General features: G+C 35.6%; 1 protein-coding gene across 1 annotated transcript in view; it reads left to right on the top strand.

Annotated features, from left to right (window-relative positions):
- Positions 1-21,789, top strand: part of nsmfb (NMDA receptor synaptonuclear signaling and neuronal migration factor b) — a 48,918-nt gene extending 27,129 nt beyond the window's left edge. The window contains exons 6-15 of the mRNA XM_073841346.1: positions 4,225-4,277; positions 4,757-4,846; positions 7,270-7,397; positions 7,546-7,629; positions 7,956-7,989; positions 8,169-8,239; positions 8,357-8,436; positions 11,534-11,636; positions 17,252-17,327; positions 17,789-21,789. Coding sequence (XP_073697447.1) covers positions 4,225-4,277; positions 4,757-4,846; positions 7,270-7,397; positions 7,546-7,629; positions 7,956-7,989; positions 8,169-8,239; positions 8,357-8,436; positions 11,534-11,636; positions 17,252-17,327; positions 17,789-17,886 — 817 coding nt within the window. The 3' untranslated portion in view covers positions 17,887-21,789. The remainder of the gene's footprint in view (positions 1-4,224; positions 4,278-4,756; positions 4,847-7,269; positions 7,398-7,545; positions 7,630-7,955; positions 7,990-8,168; positions 8,240-8,356; positions 8,437-11,533; positions 11,637-17,251; positions 17,328-17,788) is intronic.
- The last annotated feature ends 1,682 nt before the right edge of the window (positions 21,790-23,471 follow it).

Here is a 23,471-nt window from a genome sequence, read left to right as displayed (position 1 = left end):
ATATATATATATATATATATATATATATATATATATATATATATATATATATATCTGTGAGGATCAACATGTCACACTCCGGCGATCTGACTGATCGCTTTATTTTCAGCATGCTTTCAGATGAGGATTAAGATCATTAGAGCGTTTAATTAAAAATGGCCTGCTGAAAAGACATAGTTCTCCTGATATGCGCTTCTATTTTTGAAACTTGATGAAGATCCGCACTCTTTCCTTGTCAGCCAGCACATTGACTTTGACAGCAGTTTAGAAGCATGTCAGCAAGACGGACATAAGGAGAAAAGCAGTTCTGACAACTATACAGATGCATTGTCACTGTGCTCTTTGTAACCATCTCAAATATAACAGCGATATTAAAAAAAGCCCTTTTGTCTTTTGCAAAATGTTCACGTTGGTGGATTTGATTAGAGGCTTATAGCGGCACAGCTACGTACTGTTAAAAATGTCCTCTGCTATGCATCACTGTATTGCAGGGATATTAGTTTTCCCGCAGTATATTTAACTAGCTTGGGTCGCAGAGCTGCTTTCTAATATTGTGGTGTTGTTCATCTGCATTATGCCTGCAGAAAAAAATCCTAACTAAGATATGGACTGCATGTTATGTGTGGGAAATATGACACTGTGGTCATCAGTTTTGATTCTGCTTTTTGTAAAAGCCAAATTGCCCCATAATTTCAACTCTAGCTCAGCTCTCATTTATTTTAAAGGCTCTGCATTGACTGTGTGAGCTGCTCTGTTATTTGTTGGCAAATGAGGAAAGACCACCTACCTCTCCACAGCACACTCTCCTACTATACTACACTACAGTGTAACCATGGTGACATGATGCATGGAGAACAAGTGTTGAGTGCTAATGAGAGGAGAAAGGCTGTCGGTTGAAAGAGTGGGTCAACTGAACTTGCTTTCATTTTCTGATGAGGCTGTTTTAACGGTCAATTTTCTGTGAGCGGTTTTCTGATATTTAGTTTTGAAAGTTACCAGAACTGCAGTAATGAGAACATGAAGTCAAAGCATTTTTCGCACTTTCTAGATGATTATTCAAATCGTTAGTGATTTAGTGAGGCGGAGTGATAGATTTTTAGTACTTTCTACAAGATTACTCAAATCGTTACATGGTTTTATCGCACTGTATGCTTTAGCAGTGAAACACGTACATTCAAGAGAATAGTCTTTTTTTTCCCTCATCAACACAGTATTTATTATGGAAGCCTGTTTCCACCCCTGAATAAAAAATAAAAAGATAATTGCAACTTTTTATTTCACAATTCTGACTTTTTTTCTTCACAATTGCAAGTTTACATCTCGCAATTCTGACATTTTTCTTAGAACTGTAAGTTTGTATCTCGTAATTCTTACTTTATTAACACTCAATTGCGAGTTTATACTTCTCGCTATTCTTAATTTTTTTTTCTTGCAATTTGACTCAGAATTCTGAGACAAACAATAATGTTGTACAGTAACAATTAAGAGATATACTTGCAATTCTGAGAAAAAAGTCAGAATTGCAAGAACTAAAGTCAGAGTTGCAAGATATAATCAATTATTTTACAATTCTTACTTTTTTTCCTCAGAATTGCGAGTATATCTCTCAATTGTTACTTTACAACACTATTGTTTATATCTCAGAATTCTGAGAAAGTCAAATTCTAAGAAAAACAAAAAAAGAATTGCGAGATATAAACTAGCAAATCTTTTTTCTCAGAATTGCGAGTTTATATCTTGCAGTTGTGGTTTTTTTTACTCAGAATTGATAGTTTATATCTTGCAATTCTTTATAAGACACAATTGCGATTTCACAATTCTGAGAAAAAAGTCAGAATTGCAAGAAAAAGAGTCAGAATTGCACAATATAATCTCACAATTTGAAGAAATGAAGTCAGTATATGTTTTGCAATTATGACTTTTTTTTTCTCAGAATTGCGAGTATATCTCACGAGTATATTCTTACTTTGTAGCAAAATTGTTTATATCTCACAATTCTTAGAAAAAAAGTGAAATTATTAATTTATAACATGCAATTGCAAGTTTACACTTCACAATTTTGGAGAAAAAAGTCTTGTAAACTTACAATCCTGACTTCTTAGAATTGCAAGTTGATGTTACTTTTTCTCAGAATTGCGAGAGTATCTTGCAATTCTTACATTATATCACGAAATTCTAGTTTTTGCTGACTCCTATCTGTGTAGATGTCACACAAAATCAAATGTTTTTGGTTATCTTATTTGATAAATAATGTGATGTCAAAATGGCAGCATCTTTAGCTGGATTTCTATTCAAAGTTGTGAATTTAACTTTGCAAAATTGCAATATCGTTTAAAACATTTGCGAAAAAGCACTGTTTCCACCAGCAAGTCAGAGAACTAAATCGTCACTGCCTGATAAACCGGCACTATATATCACTAAGGAAGGTAGGAGAACCCACTGAATATAATAATTTTCATATATGTGACCCTGGACCACAAAATCAGTCTTAAGTCGCTGGGATATATTTGTAGCAATAGCCAAAAATACATTGTATGGGTCAAAATTATTGATTTTTCATTTATGCCAAAAATCATCAGGATATTAAGTAAAGATCATGTTCCATGAAGATTTTTTGTAAAATTCCTACTATAAATATATCAAAATGTAATTTTTGATTAGTAATATGCATTGTTAAGAACTTAATTTGGAGAATTTTAAAGGTGATTTTCTCAGTATTTTGACTTTTTTGCACCCTCAGATTCCAGATTTTCAAATAGATGTATCTCAGCCAAATATTGTCCTATCCTAACAAACCATACATCAATAGAAAGTTTATTTATTGAGCTTTCACGTGATGTATACATCCCAGTTTTGTAAAATTTAACCTTATGACTGCTTTTGTGGTCCAGGGTCACATATAATGAGTTACTTATGCCTCGGAAAGAGCAAAAGAAACACAGTCATTGCTTTTGGAAACAGATTCCTGCTGTTTGGGAACGCGTTTGTGTTAGACAGTTCTGGGAGGCAATTTTACAGAAATACTTTGACAGACTTTGCTCGGGCATTTCAGAATGACTATAACATTTCAGATTCTGTGCAATGAGATTAGTCTGCTGGTTAGTCAAGTTATGCTGTCCCATCGCACAAAGTCACATGACTTGTTTGAAGTGCATGGCGGAATTTATTCTGCATATTTGTTTTCATGTCCTATGTTTTCACACAATTCAAAAACCACCTTAAGTGAGTTTATATTTTTTTTGCGAATTATTTTATTTTTTATTCTTGTTTCTGATGTGATACTTCAAAATGCACATAAAAACAGGGTAAAGGATTAATCTCATGTAGAACAAAACAGCTTTTTCTTTGCCATTGCAATGTATCCTGTTTATGTTCATCATTTTTAACATAATCAAAAGTGCCATTTATAAAAGGGTTTATAAATAACAGTTATAAAACAGTTGTATGTTATGTTCATTTAAAATCGTCATGAAACAGAAGTTGCAATTGTCTTTTCTTCCCTTTTGTGATTTATATCTGACTTCTCAAACAAGACATGATGTAGGGTGGGACTTCCATAAGTAATTAATTGGTTTGTTGGATCATTGTTGTTAGCTAATTGTTGCAGTGATACAGTATGTGACAGGTTGGTGGAAGAAAGAAATTACTGTCCCTCCTTCAGGCCAGTGAAAGTTTCATCAGAGAAGAGAAGAGATGTAATTCCAAGAAGATTATGAGGGCATATGGATTTTTAAAAAATAATGATGTGCACTGATAAAACATTTATAATAAACACTGCAGCATTCCACAGTAAATAAGATTGTCAGTTCAGATTGTTGGCTTCAGCTTCAAGCTAATATCTCAGACAGTGTGCTTTAGAGTACAGTAATGGAAATATCTGAAATACAGACCCACAGATGAGTAAATGTTGCAGTTCTGAAGCCTGAAGCAATGTCAAACTGGGACAAACGGTTTATTTATGCCTGTTTATCACAGTGGAACTGTGAGGACCGGAGATTTGTTTGGAGTGCACTGAGCTTGTTGTATAACTTCAAACACTCATTCCCGTCCATAATCAACCATGCTAATGCTACCATGTATAAATGGATTGTTTGAAAGTATATAAGTAATTAACTTTTCCGTTTTTGCCTTCTCTTCCTCCATCTCCCATTTTTCTTGTGTTTTTCTTCTTGTCTTATACCTCTTTCAAATCCGCTGTGCTTCTGCAAATCCTTTCTATCACAGAAACTTTCGGAAACATCTGAGGATGGTGGGCAGCAGGAGGGTGAAGGTCCAAAGTGAGTTGTTTGTATATGTCTGTGTGTGTTTGTGTAAGTGAGTGAATGATGTATGGTTGTGTGTATGTTCTCAATATGTTTGTCTGATTTCATGTGTATACTTGTGCAATTTTTAACATAAATATGCAAACATGTCATTGCTTGACAATTATTCATGGTGTCAAATGAATTATTTTCAGGGGTTACAGTTGCTTCAGGCATCTGGTAAAAAGGATGAAAATAAAACCATTTGGTTCTCTTGTCTGATGTACAACTAGCGATGTGATTTCGTTTCGGAATAATTCGCCTCCCTCTCATCAATAATAGTTAAAGTATACTTCAAATTGATGCTCAGCCTGAGCTAGAGCCAGTCAGCCTAAAACTGAAAAATCCTCAAATACGTCACATCGCAACCTTAGACAAGAACCCAGTGTGTGTGCGTTTGTGTTTGTGTTGAAGAGCAGTGTGTGTGATGCTTTCCTCCTCCGCTTCGTTATTAGCATTTGCTGATCGCAAAGCGAAGAGTTTCAGCCGGTCCTGGAGTGACCCCACACCTGTCAAGCCTGACTCTCTCCATGACTCCAGAGACAGTGAGTCCACACACATACACAAACATGTCTCTTTTTCTGATTTCAGTACATAATTGGTCACAAAACACTCATACAAGAGTGAATGTTATGATGTCCAGGCATTAATTTAAACTTATGCTCACCAATACTGCAATTATTTGATCAAAAATACAAGTAATGTGAAATATTATTTTAAAGTAATGGTTTACTATTTAAAATGTAAATTAAATTATTAAATTAAAATATATTCCCATGATGACAAAGCTGTCATTACTCTAGTCTTCATTGTCATGTGACCCTTCAGAAATCATTTTAATATGCTGATTTGGTGCTCAAGAAACATGTCTTATTATTTATATTGAAAACAGTTGTGCTGTTTAATATTTTGTGAAAACTGTGATTTTTCTGGATTCTTGAATAGAAAGTTAAAAAGAACAGCATTTATTTAAAATAGAAATTATAGAAATTATAAATGTCTTTACTGTCACTTTCAATCAATTTAATTCATCCTTGCTGAATTAAAAAATAAACTTTTGTAGTGTGTGTACAATTATACCAGTTAAAAGTTTTTGAGCAGTAAGATTTTTAATGTTTTTTTAATGTTTGGTGAGTCTCTTCTGTTCAGCAAGCCTGCATTTATTTATTACAAAATACAGCAAAAAGTAAAAATGTAAAATATTTGTACTAATTAAAATAACTTTTCTATTTGAACATATTTTAAAATGTAATTTATTCCTGTGATTTTAAAGCTGAATTTTTAGTATCATTGCTCCAGTTAAATGATCTTTCAGAAACCATTCTAATATTCTGATTTGCTGCTCATTTATTATTATATTATTATATATTAACTATTATTATTATTATGTTAAAAACAGCTGAGTAGAATTTTTTCAGGTTCCTTGATGAATAGAATGTTCAGAAGAACAGCATTTATCTGAAATAGAAATCTTTTGTAACATTATAAATGTCTTTTTATTTCAGATACATGCTGATCTTTGGATCTTTCTGTTCATCAAAGAATACTGAATAAATGTACTCGACTGTTTTAAATATTGATATTAATAATAATAATAATAATAATAATAATACATTTTTCTTGAACAGCAAATCAGCATATTAGAATGATTTCTAAAGGATCTTGTGACACTGAAGACTGAAGTAATGATGCTTTTATCAGGAATAAATTACATTTTAAAATGCATTCAAATAGAAATTAGTTATTTTATATAGTAAAAATATTTCACAATATTACTGCTTTTTCTGTATTATGGATCAACTAAATGCAGGCTTTGTGAGCAGAAGAGAATTCTTACAGTTCAAAAACTTCTGACTGGTAGTGTATTTGTTTATTTATATTTACATTTACAGTAGTTACAATTCGATTTTTTTGTATTATAACAATGTAAATTGTGGTGGCGGAATTTAAAGTGATAGTTCACCCTAAAATGAAATTTTGTCGTTAATTTCTCACTCTCATGTCATTCCAAACCCGTAAAACGTTCATCTTCGGAATACAAATTAAGATATTGTTGATGAAATCCAAGAGCTTTCTGACCCTGCGTAGACAGCAACGCAACTACCACATTTTAGGCCCAGAAAGGTAGTAAGAACATCATTAAAATAGTCCATGTGACATCAGTGGTTTAACCGTAGTATTATGAAGCTACGCGAATATTTTTTGTGTGCAAAGAAAACTAAAATAATAAATTTAACAGTTTCTTTTTCAAATTCACAAGAGTACCATGGTAGACTGACACAACAGAAATGAAATGACAGAAATTGTTGAATAAAGTTATTTTTGTTTTCTTTGAGCACAAAAAGTATTCTCGTAGCTTCATAAATTTACAACCACAGATGTCACATTGACTTTTTTTTTTAATGGTGTCCTTATCAACTTTCTGGACTTTGAACGTGTCAGTTGTGTTGCTGTCTATACAGGGTTAGAAAGCTCTCGGATTTTATCAAAAAGATATAAATTTGTGTTCCGAAGATGAACGAAGGTCTTACTGGTTTGAAATGACATGAGGGTGAGCAATGAATGACAGAATTTTTATTTTTGGATGCACTATCCCTTTAATGTCCTTTAATAAAAAAAATAACAAACAAAATCTTAATATGACATTTTCTTTAGAGGCTTCATAAGATTTACACATCATGCAGTTCATCACTCACGCACACACATCAGCATCTGTTCGTTTGTGTAAAATGTCTGTTTACCATGGATGTCCTCTGCTGTCTATTTGTGTGCTTTCTCTTTGTGTACTATATCACTAAATGGGTTGTTCTGTAAGACCTTCCAATAAACAAATGGAAGATGTTATGTTAGGGCGACTAACCTCTCAGACATGAACAACAGAATGCCTGCTGATAGGACCTGTCATCTCATTGGTTGTTTATGTGCTTGTGTTGTGTTTCTGTGTATTTGCATTTACCCTCTTCCCCAGGTGGAGACCTCCAGGCGTCGTCAGGCAATCTGGATGAAGAAGACTGTGATGATGTCGACTGGGAGGAAGAGAGAGAGTCGGAAAGAGCAGCTTGTGAGGGCGACGACTTCATCCCACCCAAAATCATGGTACATGCATCTTTCAAATCATTTTGACACGAGCCAGCTGCCTTTTTATGAACTCATCGTCAGGTCCTCATTACATGTAGCGCAGCTGTTTGATCATCGATGGGCTCATTAATAAGAGTGTGTTTTATTCATCCTTGTTTTTGAACAGCTAATTTCATCCAAAGTACCAAAGGCCGAGTACGTTCCCAACATCATCCGTCGGGACGACCCCTCCATAATCCCTATTCTCTATGTGAGTATAATTTAATGATGCAGTCATACATGGGATCAAAGAGAATCAAAGTTTGATTATCCAGTATAAAGCCTCTCGTGTTAAGCACAGCTAATGATGTCTACCAGTCAGCTCTCGCATGCAAGTTTTAGTAGTGTAAATCATCGTTGTTTGAAATTGCTGCTTTGTGATGCTGAGCTAGTGATGTAGTGCTTATATTATGCTTGAATTATGTTCAAATAAAAATGCCAAGTAATATTTACTAACTGATAATTCCTATCCTAGATTTACACAGGGCTTTTTTTTTTACGAGTAGCTCATGCTCATGCCCTGTTTTCTGCCTGCAGGATCATGAACATGCCACCTTTGATGATATACTAGGTACGTGTTAATTGGCCAAACTTGTTTTTTTTTTTGTTTTTTTTGCATATGCCTGATGTTTGCTCCTGCTGTTTGTTTACTATGAAAAAGCTGGGCTGTAATTTCATATGATTTCCTTGCTGCCTCTCTCTCTCCCCACTTCTCTGCTATCTGTCTTCTCTCATCTCTCTGCTCTTCAGAGGAGATTGAAAAGAAACTCACCGCCTACAGAAAAGGCTGCAAAATCTGGAACATGCTCATCTTCTGTCAGGTTTGAAAAAATATGTGTGTGATTATTTGCATATCTCGCTTTTTCACAAGTCTGCATGTGGAGTATTTATGTACATGTCATTTTGCACTGTGTAAATTGCCTTTCTGTATTCTCCAGGGAGGTCCAGGTCATCTCTACCTACTGAAGAATAAAGTGGCCACATTTGCTAAAGTAGAGAAGGAAGAGGACATGATACAGTGAGTGCTCACCTTAACAAAACAAAGTCCAGCCTATCATATTTGTAATTGTGCTGCACAATTAATTAAAAATGAGATTATGATGGTAGCTCCTGCAATTAATAAATGGATGCAAACTTGTCCCCTTTCAGTGAAAATCATCTTTTTGAATCAAAATAGGTCATTTGTGTTATAGATCTTTATTATTTTTTTTTTTTACATGCAACTTGTATTATTCAGTTGGCAGTAAATGCTGCTCTGTGCAACTTCCATCTCCAAGTGCTGTGAGTTTTGTTCGCTCACAATGTGCGTTTGAAAATGCAATACACTTTACTATCTTTTCAGATTTGTAATGAGAATTGTTTAAGGGATAGTTCCTCCAAAATAAAAATAAAAAATAACCCCATGATTTACTCACCCTCCAGCCATCCTAGGTGTATATGACTTTCTTTTTTCAGATGGCTGCTAGGGCTGCAACTAATGATTATTTTGATAAGTTGGCCAATTATTTTTTCAAGTAAACGCTTAAAAAACACCAATTTTTCCAAAAATCTAAAATCACACTATTCCACATTGTCGGGGTCAGGGCTGGCAGCGAGAATCAAACACGGGAGGGAGTCCAGGAATCAAACACGGGAAAACAAACACGGGAAGAAACGCTCAGAAATGCAGCCGGGGCAATACAAGACTTCGCGAAGAAGCTGTGTTTGTGAGTGGCTTATAAGCATGTGTGTGAATGAGGAACAGATGTGTGCAGCAATCAGTGCAGTGGGTCACGAGGAGCAGGTGTGAGCAGTGATTGGTGCAGTGGCTTGTGGGGGCTGAAGTCCATGATGTGTAAGAGTTTGTGATGACAGGACGACTCAATTCGTGACACACATTCTGCCCAGTGTCCTTCAAAGAAACGTGCCAACTGAATGCTGTGAAAACACAGCAGTGCTTAACAATTTATTAGACCACCTGTCGTAATAAAGAGAAAACAAATATTTTAGGAATCTGTCAAAAATGGTTTATATCTAAAATTATTATTGTCATTTATTGGGCAAATATCACATTGAAAAAACTAAATAAAAGGCATCCTATGCCTTTCATTACAGCTTCCATTCTTGCTGCCAAGAATGCCATTCTTGCTGCCCTTTTTACTGTAATTGGGCCTCTGAAGAAAAAACACAAAGCGTTTAACTTTTCTTTCATAGATATCAGCAATAATTATTTTATAGCATTAGAAATTGCCTGCTACTGTTACTAAGGAGCTTAGGCTTTGCATAATGGAGGACAAACAAATACAGAAAGCTAAATAAGGATTTTGGTAATCACCCATACTGCTAGTTTGGAGCAGCAGTGGCACAAACCATACATAATTTGTTACGATATTTACATTCAGATGAATGCGTGCTGTTATTCCTTTACCGTTCCTACTCTGATTAAATACGTGCACTACATGTTTGATTTTAATTATCGATTATAATTGATTTTATCAATTAGTTGTAATGAATACAATCGGAGTTATATTAAAAAATGCCCTGCCTCTTCCAAGCTTTATAATGGCAGTGAATTGTGATTGAGATTTTAAAGGTCAAACAAATGTGTCCATCCATCATAAATGGTACTCCACGACTCCAGGGGGGTTAATAAAGGCCATCTGAAGTGAATGCGTTTTTGAGAAAAAAAATATCCATATTAAAAACTTCATAAACCGTAATCTCTAGCTTCCACTAACTGTCGTACTTGCGTTCACGAGAGGGTGGTGTTCCAGCGAATGATGTAGGCATAGCGTAAGCTCTGGTGAGAATATGCTAGTCTCGTATGAACCAAGTTTTGTTTACAGCAAAAGAAAGCCAGTCTGGCTTTCGAAATACTCTGACAGTTTCCTTTACAAATCTTCATATTGTATATCTAATTCATGACTGGTGTTTTGTTTTACTTTATCCTCTGTGCTTCCGCGTTTGTTACTTCTCACTGGAGCTTACACTATGTCTACGTCCTGCGTCATCCGCTGGAACGTGAACGCGCGCACAACAGTTAGTGGAAGCTAGAGATTATGGTTTATTACGTTTTAAATATAGATGTTTTCCTTACACAATTGCATCAGTTCACTTCAAAAGGCCTTTATTAACCCTTTGGAGCCATGTGGAGTACTTTTTATGATGGATGGATGCACTTTATTGGACTGCCATTATAAAGCTTGGAAGAGACAGGACATTTTTTAATATAACTCTGATTGTATTTGTCTGAAAGAAGGTCATGTACATCTAAGATGGCTTGAGGTTGAGTAAATCATGGGGTAGTTTTTTATTTTTGGGTGAACTATTCCTTTAAAGTCTCTCTTGGGTTTTCACCAAAATAAAGGTGCTATAGTTGAATTAAATTATTTTAATAATAATTGTATTATTACTCGTATTGAATTTTGAAAACTATCTAAAGTCTAGGGTGAGTTTTCCCCTATATCGCCATTCTAAAATTGACTGTCAATCCACATTTTATACTTCATTTTGAACAAAAACTCTTCCTGACATGACTCACGTCTTTTCACCTTTTTTACCCCTGATGAGTTTGCATCCTTGTTAATTAAATGTGAAAAACTGCCTTACTAGATTTATTCTTGTTGCTTCAAATTTTGCTTCAAACAACTTGCAACACAACTAGAATGTTCACATAATCAACAATCTGTGATTCATGGTGTAAGTAAGGGATTTACAGTGCAGTGTAGACAGATTCATTGACTATAATGGTGAGTGACAGTTGGTGAGCTTGCTTTAGAATGCAGGGCTTGAATACTTGTGTGAAGCTATATAAATATGCAGTGACAGCTTCAGTAATTATTATGAGAATGTTTGTAAAATCGTGGTCTGTGCTATATATAATTTATTAAAAAATTGAACAATGTTTTTGTTTTTCATGCTGCAAAGAGGACACTGTTTGTTTACTGATTAATGGAACAGAAATAAATTATTCAAGATCACAGCTCAGATTATTTTGTATGTGTAGACAGCCTAAAAACGGTATTCAGTTTCCCGCACAAAATTAACATTTCGATGAAATAAAATTGTTAATTGTGCTTACAATATAAAGAACTGTGTAGCCTTACTTTATAATTATTCAGAGCTTTTGTTTGCAGGTTCTGGAAGAGACTCGGCAGATTCATGAGTTTATTAAATCCTGAGCCTAACCTCATCCATGTCATGGGCTGCTATGTTCTCGGAAATGCTAATGGAGAAAAGGTAAATCACATCTAATCACCTGTGTGTTTCAACCCTGAAATTCTGAGTAAAAGATGGGGGATGGGAGCTTTCAGTATATAAATAAAAAGACTGTTTTCATAGTTATACATGTATATATTCAGTCATACCCTTTATGCTAATAGTCATTTATGGATTTATGGACACTTGCAGAGCTGACACTACTGTACAGCCCCGTACTTTAATGCTGTGGCAGGTGTGTGAAGAACAGAGGAAGACAGGTGTGAGTGTGGTTAGGGTCAGGCAGGGATATGATGGCAGGAGATGAGGGTGCCAGATTGACAAGCAACTGCTCCGTGACTGACAGATAGACAGTCTGTCACCCCTCCGCCCCCGCACTTCTCCTCCGCATATACTCTCTCACATACATGCACTCCAACACGTACACACACACACAGTCTCTCAGTGGCACATACTGACAGTAGCCTCTGGCCACTACAGTTCCAGACATGTATTCAGCTGTGCAAAGCTGGATATGGGCTTATAACTATTGGAGCTTGTTTCCACCATGGGATAAAAAAGTAATCGTGACTCTTTATTTCACAATTCAGACTTCGCTTCTTGCAGCTCTGAGAAAAAAAGTCAGAATTGTGAGGTGTTACCTTGCAACTGGGAGACATAAATATCAAATATCCAATATTGTGATTTTACCTTAATTATTTTTTATTTAGCTATTATTCTGTTACGCAGAATTGTGAGACGTAAACTGAGAAAAAAGTCAGCTGTGAGATATTAAAGGGATAGTTCACCCCAAAATGAAAATTCTGTCATTAATTGTTCTCCCTCATGTCAATCCAAACCCGTAAATGTGAACTACTTTCACACCCTGTATATATAGACAGCAACACAACTGACACATTCAAGGCCCAGAAAGGTGGTAAGAACATTGATAAAATAGTCTATGTGACATCAGTGGTTCAAATATATTTTTATGAAGTTGCGTACTTTTTGTGCACGAAGAAAACAAAAATAAATACTTTATTCAATGATTTCTTCCATGTACCATGACACATAGACTGTTGGGTCTGAGTTTATACCTTGTAATTCTGACTAGAAAAAGGCTTCCATATAAAATGATTAACACTTAAAGAAAAGTACAGTGGCATCACCATGTTATCAGATGGTACTGAATGATTTCCATGGTATTTGCATCATGCCTCAAGGTTTTTCAAAGAATACAGTGGTACTGTACTGTCACTTACAAAATACAGACAAATCTAATCCAGGCCGCATGTCTATATAGTTTGAGATCGGATTAAAATCTGATTTATAGAAATATGTTGCAGTCTGAATAATCAGATCAGGCTTCAACTTGTTGTTTTTATAATTCAGAAAGCAAGACATGACTGTGAGATCATATAGGAATCATAGGTGTGTAAACAGATGTGTATTAGAGATGTGCGATATACATTGTATATTTGACATTATGAAATATATCGCAAAAAAACAAACAAAAACACATCCAGAGACTGAACACATACACTGAAATATAGGTTAGATGCCAAAAAAAATCTTAAAACGACAACAACAAAAAAACCAATACACTTAGAATTCCCTCAAAATTTTAAATAAGGGGGCAGATCTGCTCCCGTAAAACTTTAACATGCCTTTTAGATCATCTGATATTGACAATAAAGCAGACTTATTACTTTGACTTGATTTTAATCAAAGAATGACGTTTTTCTGCAAATATGTGACCCTGTATGTTAAAATCAGTAATGATGTAATCAAACAGACGGTGAACAATATTAACAGTAATGATTGTTACAATCAAACTTGTAGCAAAATTGCATTGTGCTGTATGTTGTATATGTATGTATATTGTTTTGATGAACAGCTCAAAAAGTTAACATTAATTGACTTTTAGACAATATTTTTTAGCTTTTGCTGTTATTCAACAACGAAAAAGTTTCAAACAAAGCCACAGCAAAACTATTTTGATTCTCTGGTTTTGTTACCGAATCAGTCAGTCATTTGAACAAATCACTTGAATAAATGACTCAAGGACTCATGCAGTGATTTCAGCCACCTACTAGTGTTTATATTTAAAGTATATTTTCCCTGATTTCAAATATAAGTATTCAACGTTTTTTTATTCAACATCAAAGCATTAATTATGCATTTTTCACTGCAGGTTAAATGCATCCATGTCCTGCATTAAACAGTCTGTGTAAATGCATCTAAAAGCTACTTCAGATACTTCAGAAAGCTTCTGTTTCACCTTTGCATTGCAAACATGTATTTTGTTGATACTGATTCTATTTGATTGGTAACAGCTCTATAGTGTTTTACTTGAGTAAATTGAATTGATTGATTCAATTTAGAAATTTGACACAAAAGATGATGCATACAGTTAATTAGGTTAGAAAAAATTGGCCTTATAAAGATGCGCATAAAAGATAAAAATCTAATTAATCATAGCACAGTACCAGTACCAGCGCAATAACACTCAACAATATCATCTAATTATCATTGACAAAATTCCACAAAATATCGACATATCATGTTTTGACATTATTGCACACCCCTAGTCTGAATGCACTCGCATGTGACCTTGGCTGTTTTGAAGGATAAATGAGTGCATATGCATATTGTACATAGTGAACATTTAGTAATGTTAGTGCAGTAATGTTTCCAACATGTTGATTCGCTGATGAGTTCTGCACCATGGATAGATGTCGTGAAACAAAATTTCCAGTTTTTCGCCCTCTCTTTCCACATCTTTATGCAAAGTATTCTGTATGCAAGTCACACAGATCATTTTTAAGCATATTTAATATTCTTCAACGCCATTATGCTGAATGTTGACAGCACTGTGGTGCACCTGTATGGCAGACACTTTGAAAACAAATTTGGATGCAGTCTCTTGATTGAAGTACACACAGCTCCTGATTGAAGTACAGATGATCATGCACAAACTAGCCTTTTAGAATTTCTGCCACATGAGCATTTCATCAAGGCAGTTTACAAATGCAGGTCTACAGAGAGAAAATAACTGAAGTAAGGGGAAAAAAAGAAACATAGAGGCATTTTTCACTGCATTTAGCAATTTTCCCCTATGGTCCTCTCAGCACTGCACTGCTACTTCTGAAGTGGAAAGAAAGAGCTTGAGTGAACTTGCTGTATATAGTGCCTGACCAGGTGCACCAAGCAACCCAACAGCTCTCTGCCTGCTTTTTGTGTTTGGAATAGTCCTGCACAAATTAAAATGCTTTTATCATTTACTCACCCTCATATCCAAACCTGTAATAATTCATAAAGGACACAAAAGTGTGTCATAAGTAGGCCATACCAGTTTGAGTCAGTGGTTAATCATTAAGTCAGTGAGTGATCCAGATCAGTCCATAAATGAATCATTTAGTCTGGTTTTATGACCTGGATCATATTCTTTTAGAAGATTCACTTCAAAAGAGTGACTGTTTTGTGCTTTGGTTTTTGTGTTAGCATCAGATAACCATAATACACTGTCTCTGTGATTTGTTTTCTATTAGCTGTGCCAAGGCAGCAGCAGCCGGCCATATGTCTTGTGTGTTCTATACCAGAAAGCTAATCAGGTTGTAATGACTGCCTGAGCACATGCCTGAGCACATGTAATGTAATACCAAATACAGCTAGGGAACTAATTTCCTGGGGGATCATCAAAACCATCCTCATGAGTTGTTGTTAATTTGATTTTAGTTGCTAATATTGCTTTTAATTGTTATGATTTTCACTTTTGTGTCATATTTGTGCATCATGATGAAAGAGGATTTTTTTTGCGAGCACTTTGGTTTAGTAATGCTTTAGAAATGGCCTGACCAAAGAGCCCGACACCCCTTCTTTCACTACAATGGAAAGAGATGGATTAGCTGAACGTGGATTCATGAGGCTTTCTGTGGCTTTTATGATCGATTAGAGAGGTGGAGAATAGCTTCTAGAAAAGATGGCCAGATGAGAGATTATACTGACAGCGACCAGAGAAACAGAAGTCGAAGGATTGGGAAGAGAATAGCAGGAGGCAATTAATGCACTGTGACAGGCTTTGTCCTGATATGAAGGATTTTCATTGACACTAGCAGACCCCCTCTAGCGGAGGTCAATCACAGCACGGCAGAACACAGTTTAACACTCCTCCTGTTGCCCTGTTCAGCTTCCTCTGGTTTATGATGCACGTACATCACTGCATGGTTCCTATTAGCAGTCAATCAGATTGTCAGACAACAGAGTGAAAGTTTGGATAAAGATTATGGTTCGTTTTAAATGGTTATGGACTTTATAGAGTTTATATCTCGCAATTCTGACTTTATAACTCATATTTAAGAGTTTGTCTCACAATTACGAGTTTATATCTCACAATTCTATTTTTCTTGCAATTACGAGTTTATATTTTGCAATTCTGAATTTATTACTCCCAGTTATGACTTTATATCTCGCAATTCTGACCTTATTACTCCCAGTTACGAGTTTATATCTCACAATTCTGACTTTATAACTCACAATTACGAGTTTATATCTCACAATTCTATTTTTCTTGCAATTACGGGTTTATATTTTGCAATTCTGAATTTATTACTCCCAGTTACGAGTTTATATCTCACAATTCTGACTTTATAACTCACAATTACGAGTTTATATCTCACAATTCTATTTTTCTTGCAATTACGAGTTTATATCTCACAATTCTGACTTTATTACTCCCAGTTACGAGTTTATATCTCACAATTCTATTTTTCTTGCAATTACGAGTTTATATCTCGCAATTCTGAACTTATTACTCCCAGTTACGAGTTTATATCTCACAATTCTGACTTTATAACTCACAATAATGAGTTTAAATCTCGCAATTCTGACTTTATAACTCAAAATTACGAGTTTATATTTCACAATTCTGACTTTATAACTCAAAATTACAAGTTTATATTTCACAATTCTGACTCTATAACTCGCAATTATGAGTTTATATCTCGCAATTCTGACTATAACTTGCAATTATGAGTTTATATCTCGCAATTACAAGTTTATATTGCAAGTTTTTTTCTCACAATTACAAGTTTATATCTTGTGATTACGAGTTTATATCTAGTTTGTATCATGCAAATCTGAGAAAAAAGGTAACATTTGCAAGATGAGTCTCAATACCTTTTTTATTTTTTATTCAGTGGCAGAAAAGGGCTTCCATAAATACTAGTAGTAGTATTTTTATTAGAGCATTAAGTTGTTGTTGTTATTGTTATTATTATTGTTACGGGATACTTGTTGTTGTTGTTGTATATACACAATTTTTTATATTTTAAGTCAATAATAGTCATAATAATTACTACTATTAGTATTATTATTATTAAATGTTGGGTGTATATAATCAAATAAAATAATTAAATAATTTTGTATATTTCCCATTTGCATTCATTTCATGGTTTTATTTTTCAAATATATATATATATATATATAATATCAACTCATCTAAATATTGGTGTCAGCATTGATTATTAAAACAGTTGTAAATATATTTGTAAAAATTGGGAATTTTTAATTGGGAATATTGTGAGTAATGCTGCTGGTCTTTTGCTAATTTAAACTGTGAACAATAGTAAAACAGCAAAACTTTCTCTCGCCCTCAGCTTTTTCAAAACCTCAAGAGACTGATGAAACCTCATCCCATTGATTTTAAGTCTCCTCTGGAACTGTCAGCTCAGGGTGAGTTTACCACACACACACTACAAACATGACGAATCACGAAACACACTATAAACAAACTATTTAACATGCATGTCAAAGAGCTGCAAAGTATTGTGAGTCCCATGTGCCTTGGGCACTCTGACCCCAACTCTCATCCATGCCTCAGCTATTGATTTGACAGTAATTATCCTTCAATTAAGATCTTATTTCCTTCTCCCACTGTTTCTGTCTCTTCATTGGACCCAGGAGGCCCTCTTGTCCCCCTCCCTCCTTTCCCATCTCCTTTTGTCCCCTATGGACTCTACACAGCTTGATTCGCACTGTTGAGGATAATTACTACTGTTTTAAATAGAGAACTGTATTTAAAACACCCACAAGTAGATCTGTTTCACACGGCGGTTGGTACGGGTAGATGTGTGACACGCTATGGTCAGATATTTTAAGGAGAGCTAAAACTGTTGTGCTCTCTTCACTCTCAGGTAAGGAGATGATCGAGATGTACTTCGATTTCCGCCTCTACCGCTTGTGGAAGAGCCGCCAGCACTCCAAGCTTCTCGACTACGATGACCTTCTGTGACATTGTGTCATTGGTTTAAGCAGCCCAAGAGGCAGGTAGCTTTCTTTAGGGCCCATGCGGCAACGTTCCCTCCAGAGAGAGCCTGGGCGGAAAAGCCCTGAGGTGGAAGGAGGAAGATGAAGATGAGGATGGCTGACATTGAGAAGATGTTCCAATTCTCTGCCCTCAGATGGGGCGAAGCAGCCATTACTGTTAGGTGCTGTGTGTTCACTCCATCCATTTGAGCTTTCAGCCTGAAAGAGAAACATTTGGTAGATATCAGCAGGTCTTTACATTTTAGCCTGCGAGAGGTTTAGAAAATAATGTTCAGTTTCTTTGAGAAGCTGTGTTAAGGAGGAAAAATAAGAACAGATTTGTTTTTAGTATTTTGAGTAGCTGTTTTTGTGGTTAACTAGCAGGGACAGTGAAACAAGGCCATTTAACAGTGAAAAAAGCCTTGAGGTTATTATATTAAAGTTCACATCTACAAATGCAGGATAAACTGTGGAACTACTTATCTGTTGTATGTACATATTCACTCTATAAAATGACTACTGTAATTAACTTTCAGCATAATATTGCACTGTTTTAGTTAAGTATAGTGTTTTTTTGTTTAGGATTCATTAGAGGGAATATAACTCAGGTTTCATTCATTTAACGGACCTCCCTCTGTACTGTACCATCTTTAGATAGAGAGAGAGAAGAGGAAGCTGGAGAGAAACTTTTATCAAAAGAAAGTCGTTTAATCTAAACAATTACCTGAGGTGCGTTGAAATAACACTCACACTTTATATCTGTATCAGGAGCTTTGTGTGTTCAGATGTTTTAGATTTCTATAGACTCGTGTACTGTATGTGTAACATTAAGGCATGTGTAGACAGAGCTCATTTTAGATTGGCAGATTGTCTTTTAGCTTTTCAAAATTTGCTAAATTTTCTAGCAACTTAAAAAAAAAGCATTGAATAAGATTGATTCCTTTTGACAATAATGTAGTGAATTTGAGCTCAGATCGTGTCATATTTGTGTATTTTCTCTGTCTGTTTGTTTGTCAGATGCGTCTGTGAGTATTTGACATGATGTCAAACTCTGTTTTGTGGTGTTTTCTTTGTAGTTGCAGGATAACTGATAATTTTTCATTTCTGATAAGTCAAAGTGCAATTGTATCCGCAATATTTCTCTTTTCAATAGTAAGTGGTACTGAATGTTACTGTGATCCTGTTTTGAATATCAAGACTAGTTTTTTCATAGTATACAGGATAGTACATTTAGCCTTTAAAGTGGTTCTCTGTGGAGGAAAATGTTCTCGAATCACTCTTCGCTGGTGTGTGGGTGTGTTTTTTTGGACGCACCAAACAGATAAAACAGTAGATAGTTGTAATCTTTAATCCTCACGAGTGGATGTTCAAGTGCAAAACAGCAGCAGCTGGTGCAATAGACAGTCCAAAGCGTTTCATAAAAAGCTGCCAGATAGAAAAGTGCAATGTGGTTAGTCTTTCTAGGGTAATAATATGAAGATGAGAATGTGTTGCAATATTCAGTGGAAAAAGATCCCTTACATTGCTAAGTTTAGAGCTCAAGACTAGTTTGAGGAAAGTATGTGCAGAATCACACGTATATCCATATCTGTGTTTGTCAGTGTGCTTTAGCTTTAGAGATGCGGATGGGGCACTGAGATGTGAAGGATGCATCTGTGTTTGCCTTGTGTTGATCCATCACATCTCTTTTCATCTCTGACCACTCATGCAGACGCCTCGGAAATCAAATAAAGCACAAAATCTATCTGTAGGGCCATCGGGTGTGTTCTGATGAGATCAAATCAAAACAGCCCGACCGCTTCTTTACTGTTCAGGCGATCGCATGTCTTGATATGGCTTTGTATTTTGCTAGCCAAGATCATTTAATCTCATGTAATCACTGTTGTAAAATAGCTAGCTATGAATATATATGATCTGAGTGTAATACTACATAAAACATTTGATTTTCTTGTGTGTTGAGCCAATGGCTCATGAGAAGCATAAGGACTTGGCAAGAGCTTTGAGGATCAGTGAGCCATCTGGATTTGCAAAAAGGTCTTTGGCACGTCAGGTGTAAAAACGTGATGTGCGAACTGCGAAGACCACCTTTCTTTTGCAATAAGATGTTTAGTGTAAGCCGTATGGCCTTGTATCGTGCATCAGAAAGTCATTTTATGTGTTCACTGTTATGCATCACGTTAGGTGGGTTTTAGGAAATGAAAGGAGAGTTGGTGTAAACACGCATGGTGTCTCATTACCAACTAATTCATCCTTGTGCAGCTCTTCAAACTATTTTCCGTAGCAATAGACATTGTAACACAAGCTGTATTGTTTCTAGGACACGCTGTACTGCTTCTAAAAGCTGTTGTGTGAATATCATTGTGTGCTGTTTATGTTTCCAACAGCATCCGTTTTATTTTTACCACGGACACTGGCTTTCCAGAACAATGGAGAGAGGCATATGCGATATCATTGAGCTTCGGGCAATAATATCTGAAGGCTTCAGGCAGTTTCTCTCTGTTGACCGTACAAATTATTGATGATCTCAATATGAAGCAATTAAACTAAATGATTTTTGTGATGATAATCTATTCAAACACTAATTGTTCAACTTGGAAGTCAATAAGGCACTGAGATGCATGAAAACACTAGATTACATTTAGTTCCTTTTGGATTTTGTGAAGCTAGGGGGCATCGTATGCTAATTTTTCACAAGTTAGTATGATTCCTTAGGCTCTTCATGAAATATAAGCAACATACTTTGATTAAAATTCCTCTATGGTCATGTAAAACCACCCTTTTTACCTTGTCAAAAACAGCTCTGTTCACAGCAAACCGTTTCGATGCATGACTCTTTAAATGATAATGAGCTACTGCTTACTCCACCCCTCTCTTCTGTTTTTTTTGTGTATTCGGTGGCACATTACCATCAAAAACTGCATTTTTTCAGACTCTTACATTCACAAATGGCTGAGGGCAGAAATATGCTAATGCACGACAGTCTGTCAGCGTTTGTGGACGGAGCTTGAGCAATATGACATCATACTGCTCAAAAAAATCTAAACGGCTTATTTGAGAGTGTTTAGGTTTTTTTGGGGATTAAAAAAGGATTCAATTGATTGTTATCATTGTATGGTGGTTGTGTTCACACACTAAGATACATTTATATGCAAACACCATGTAAAAGTGAATTTTGCATCCGATGTCCCCTTTAAAGAGAATTTGAGAAACGTTGGCAGCTGTGTCTGATATCTTTTTGAATGTTTGGACTGTTCCACTGCTTCAAATGTAACATTTTTCAGCTTTTTAAAGCTAAATATTTTAGTTACATCATTATTCTTGTCCTGTGTCTTTAAGGTGGTGTCCTGCTGTTTGATACAGAGTGGTTGATTAGATTAAATGCTGAATGATTGATAGCATCATGATTGCACCGTTAGACTCTTTGGATCATGGTGTTTTTAAGAGAAATGTGTTTTTCGTGTTTTGTCTCTTAATTTCTGCAAAGCCTAACGGGTGAAACAAATCACTTTTAAGCATTGTCAGTAGCAATGATACTACTTTAAATAGCCTATATTACAATATCTAGAAAGTCTTGAAGAGTGATAAACATGTAGGGTTTTCTTAGTCTGGCTACATTGCCAAATATGAAATAATGTATATGACATTATAGTGATTAGTTCAGTTAAATGGTCAATATTTCTTAAGCAAATTAGATCATCTTATCAATTTGCTACTTTAAAGACCGAGTGTAAGCTCTAGTTTCTATCTCTTTAGCTCAGTGTTCACAGTATTTACAATGAGACGTTGTATTCAGGAAGGTAGTTTGCTGTACAACTGTTTGTTTTTCCTTGTACAACCTCTTCACAGCAATGAACACGAAATGTTTCCTAACCTGTTTTACAGTAAAATGTACCCAGTTTTAAGTGGAATATTGTCTTGCGTCTTCTTTCTTTCACCTGAACACTATCTCCCTCAGTGAACACGTGATCAGTCATATCCCAAAGGAAACCATAGAGAAATAAAAATGGATGACATTTACTGAGATTTGCCGTTTCCTCAACCTATCCGTTATCTCTAAACGCTTTGTATACAACACACATTGATGGATAGATCCAGTCACACAATCGCACACACTCCGAATGAAAGTAGCCTGCACTGGCAGCGAATAGTCCAGGGGGATCATAGTTCTTCTCTCATGAGCAAAAGGGACTGGTTTGAGTGTGAGTAATAGAAAAATGACTGCGGTGAGATTCCCCGTTGTACAGAATAGAAAGCCTGACACAAAGCTGCCGGGAAAGGTTGCCATGTGCTTTCATTAGATGCTGGACAAACCACTGTACAGCATGAACTAATCTAGAACAACCTCCCTCTGTCCTTTCTTTTTAGTCCTCTCTCTCTCTCTCTCTTTCACTCCTTTTCTTTTTCAGTTTCTTGTTTCCAATAGTGACCCCAAAGGGCAGCGGAGGCCACTCTGCCAAATCTCTTGACATAATCACAGCTTGCACTGTTTAATTGGTGATGCTGCGCTGGAGTTGAGAAACTGATTGTCTCGGGAGACTTTTGGTTCGTTAAAAATAATGAGTCAGAGAAGCTCATCAGCACCACAAAAGCATTCTGTGATTTAGTCGGAAAATATAAACATAAAAGTGTAATTAAAAACATTATCATCAATATGTACAAAGCAATAGCCTTACAAAAAGAAAGGGAGAGCGAATGCTCTGCTTTTTTTTTTTGCCGGTCAAGCAGTTTGATTCTGTGTGAGGGAATGGAGAAGGGGAGAGCGAGGGAGTGATCAATCTCTGACCAACACAGAAACACGTACAGACTGCCAGAAAGAAACAGAACGTGTTCTCTGGGACTTACTGGTTTTGCCCCACATCTACCAAGGACACAATGCCACTTAGTCTGTGTCTTGTCATTACACAAAACAGTACAAAGCCCAAAAACCTTTCAGGAATCTGTAATGCATCACATCTGCTAATGCATATTTGACCACCTACTGCTTTCATGCATTTATTGATCATGATGGAAAAGGAAAGTGTGTAGAATGTAAAAATGCCTGATGCTTTGTGGCAGTGCATCTTTAGATGCCTCAGATGTTATGAAATGTTCTATTAAAACATGTAAAATCAAGGTCAAGTCAACAGTAATCATCCTTCATTTACCAACTCCCAGGGAATAATTTTGTAATTATTTTCCATTCATTTTCCTTTTTAGTTTTCATTATATCAAGTTCCTCGGCCTAATCAAATGCAGTAGGCAGATATTATTAAAGCTGCGTTCTTGTGTTTTTTCAAAATGTAGACAAGAAAATGTAACTTTTCTAGAACTTCATTGTGTAACGTGTTAGTACACATTAAAAAATATATACATAAACGAGGTCATGACATGGGGTTTTAAATTATTTTAATATGGTCCTTGAGGTTTTTGCACAAAACAACATGGGAAAATGATTATTTTCAACCCGCATCCTGACCCTCGACCTGTTTTAAGGGGCAGGTACATTAAGGCTTGTCAGTAGTGTTATGCAGTGTTTATGCAAATGTTTGTGCCTGGGTGACGTCATCTTGCACCTCAGATCCAAAAGAGACA

This window comes from Garra rufa, chromosome 5, assembly GCF_049309525.1.
Source record: "Garra rufa chromosome 5, GarRuf1.0, whole genome shotgun sequence".
In the NCBI taxonomy this organism is placed as follows: domain Eukaryota; kingdom Metazoa; phylum Chordata; class Actinopteri; order Cypriniformes; family Cyprinidae; genus Garra; species Garra rufa.
The sequence above is the reverse complement of the archived record's forward strand: the minus strand, read 5'-3'. Positions and strand labels throughout refer to the sequence as shown.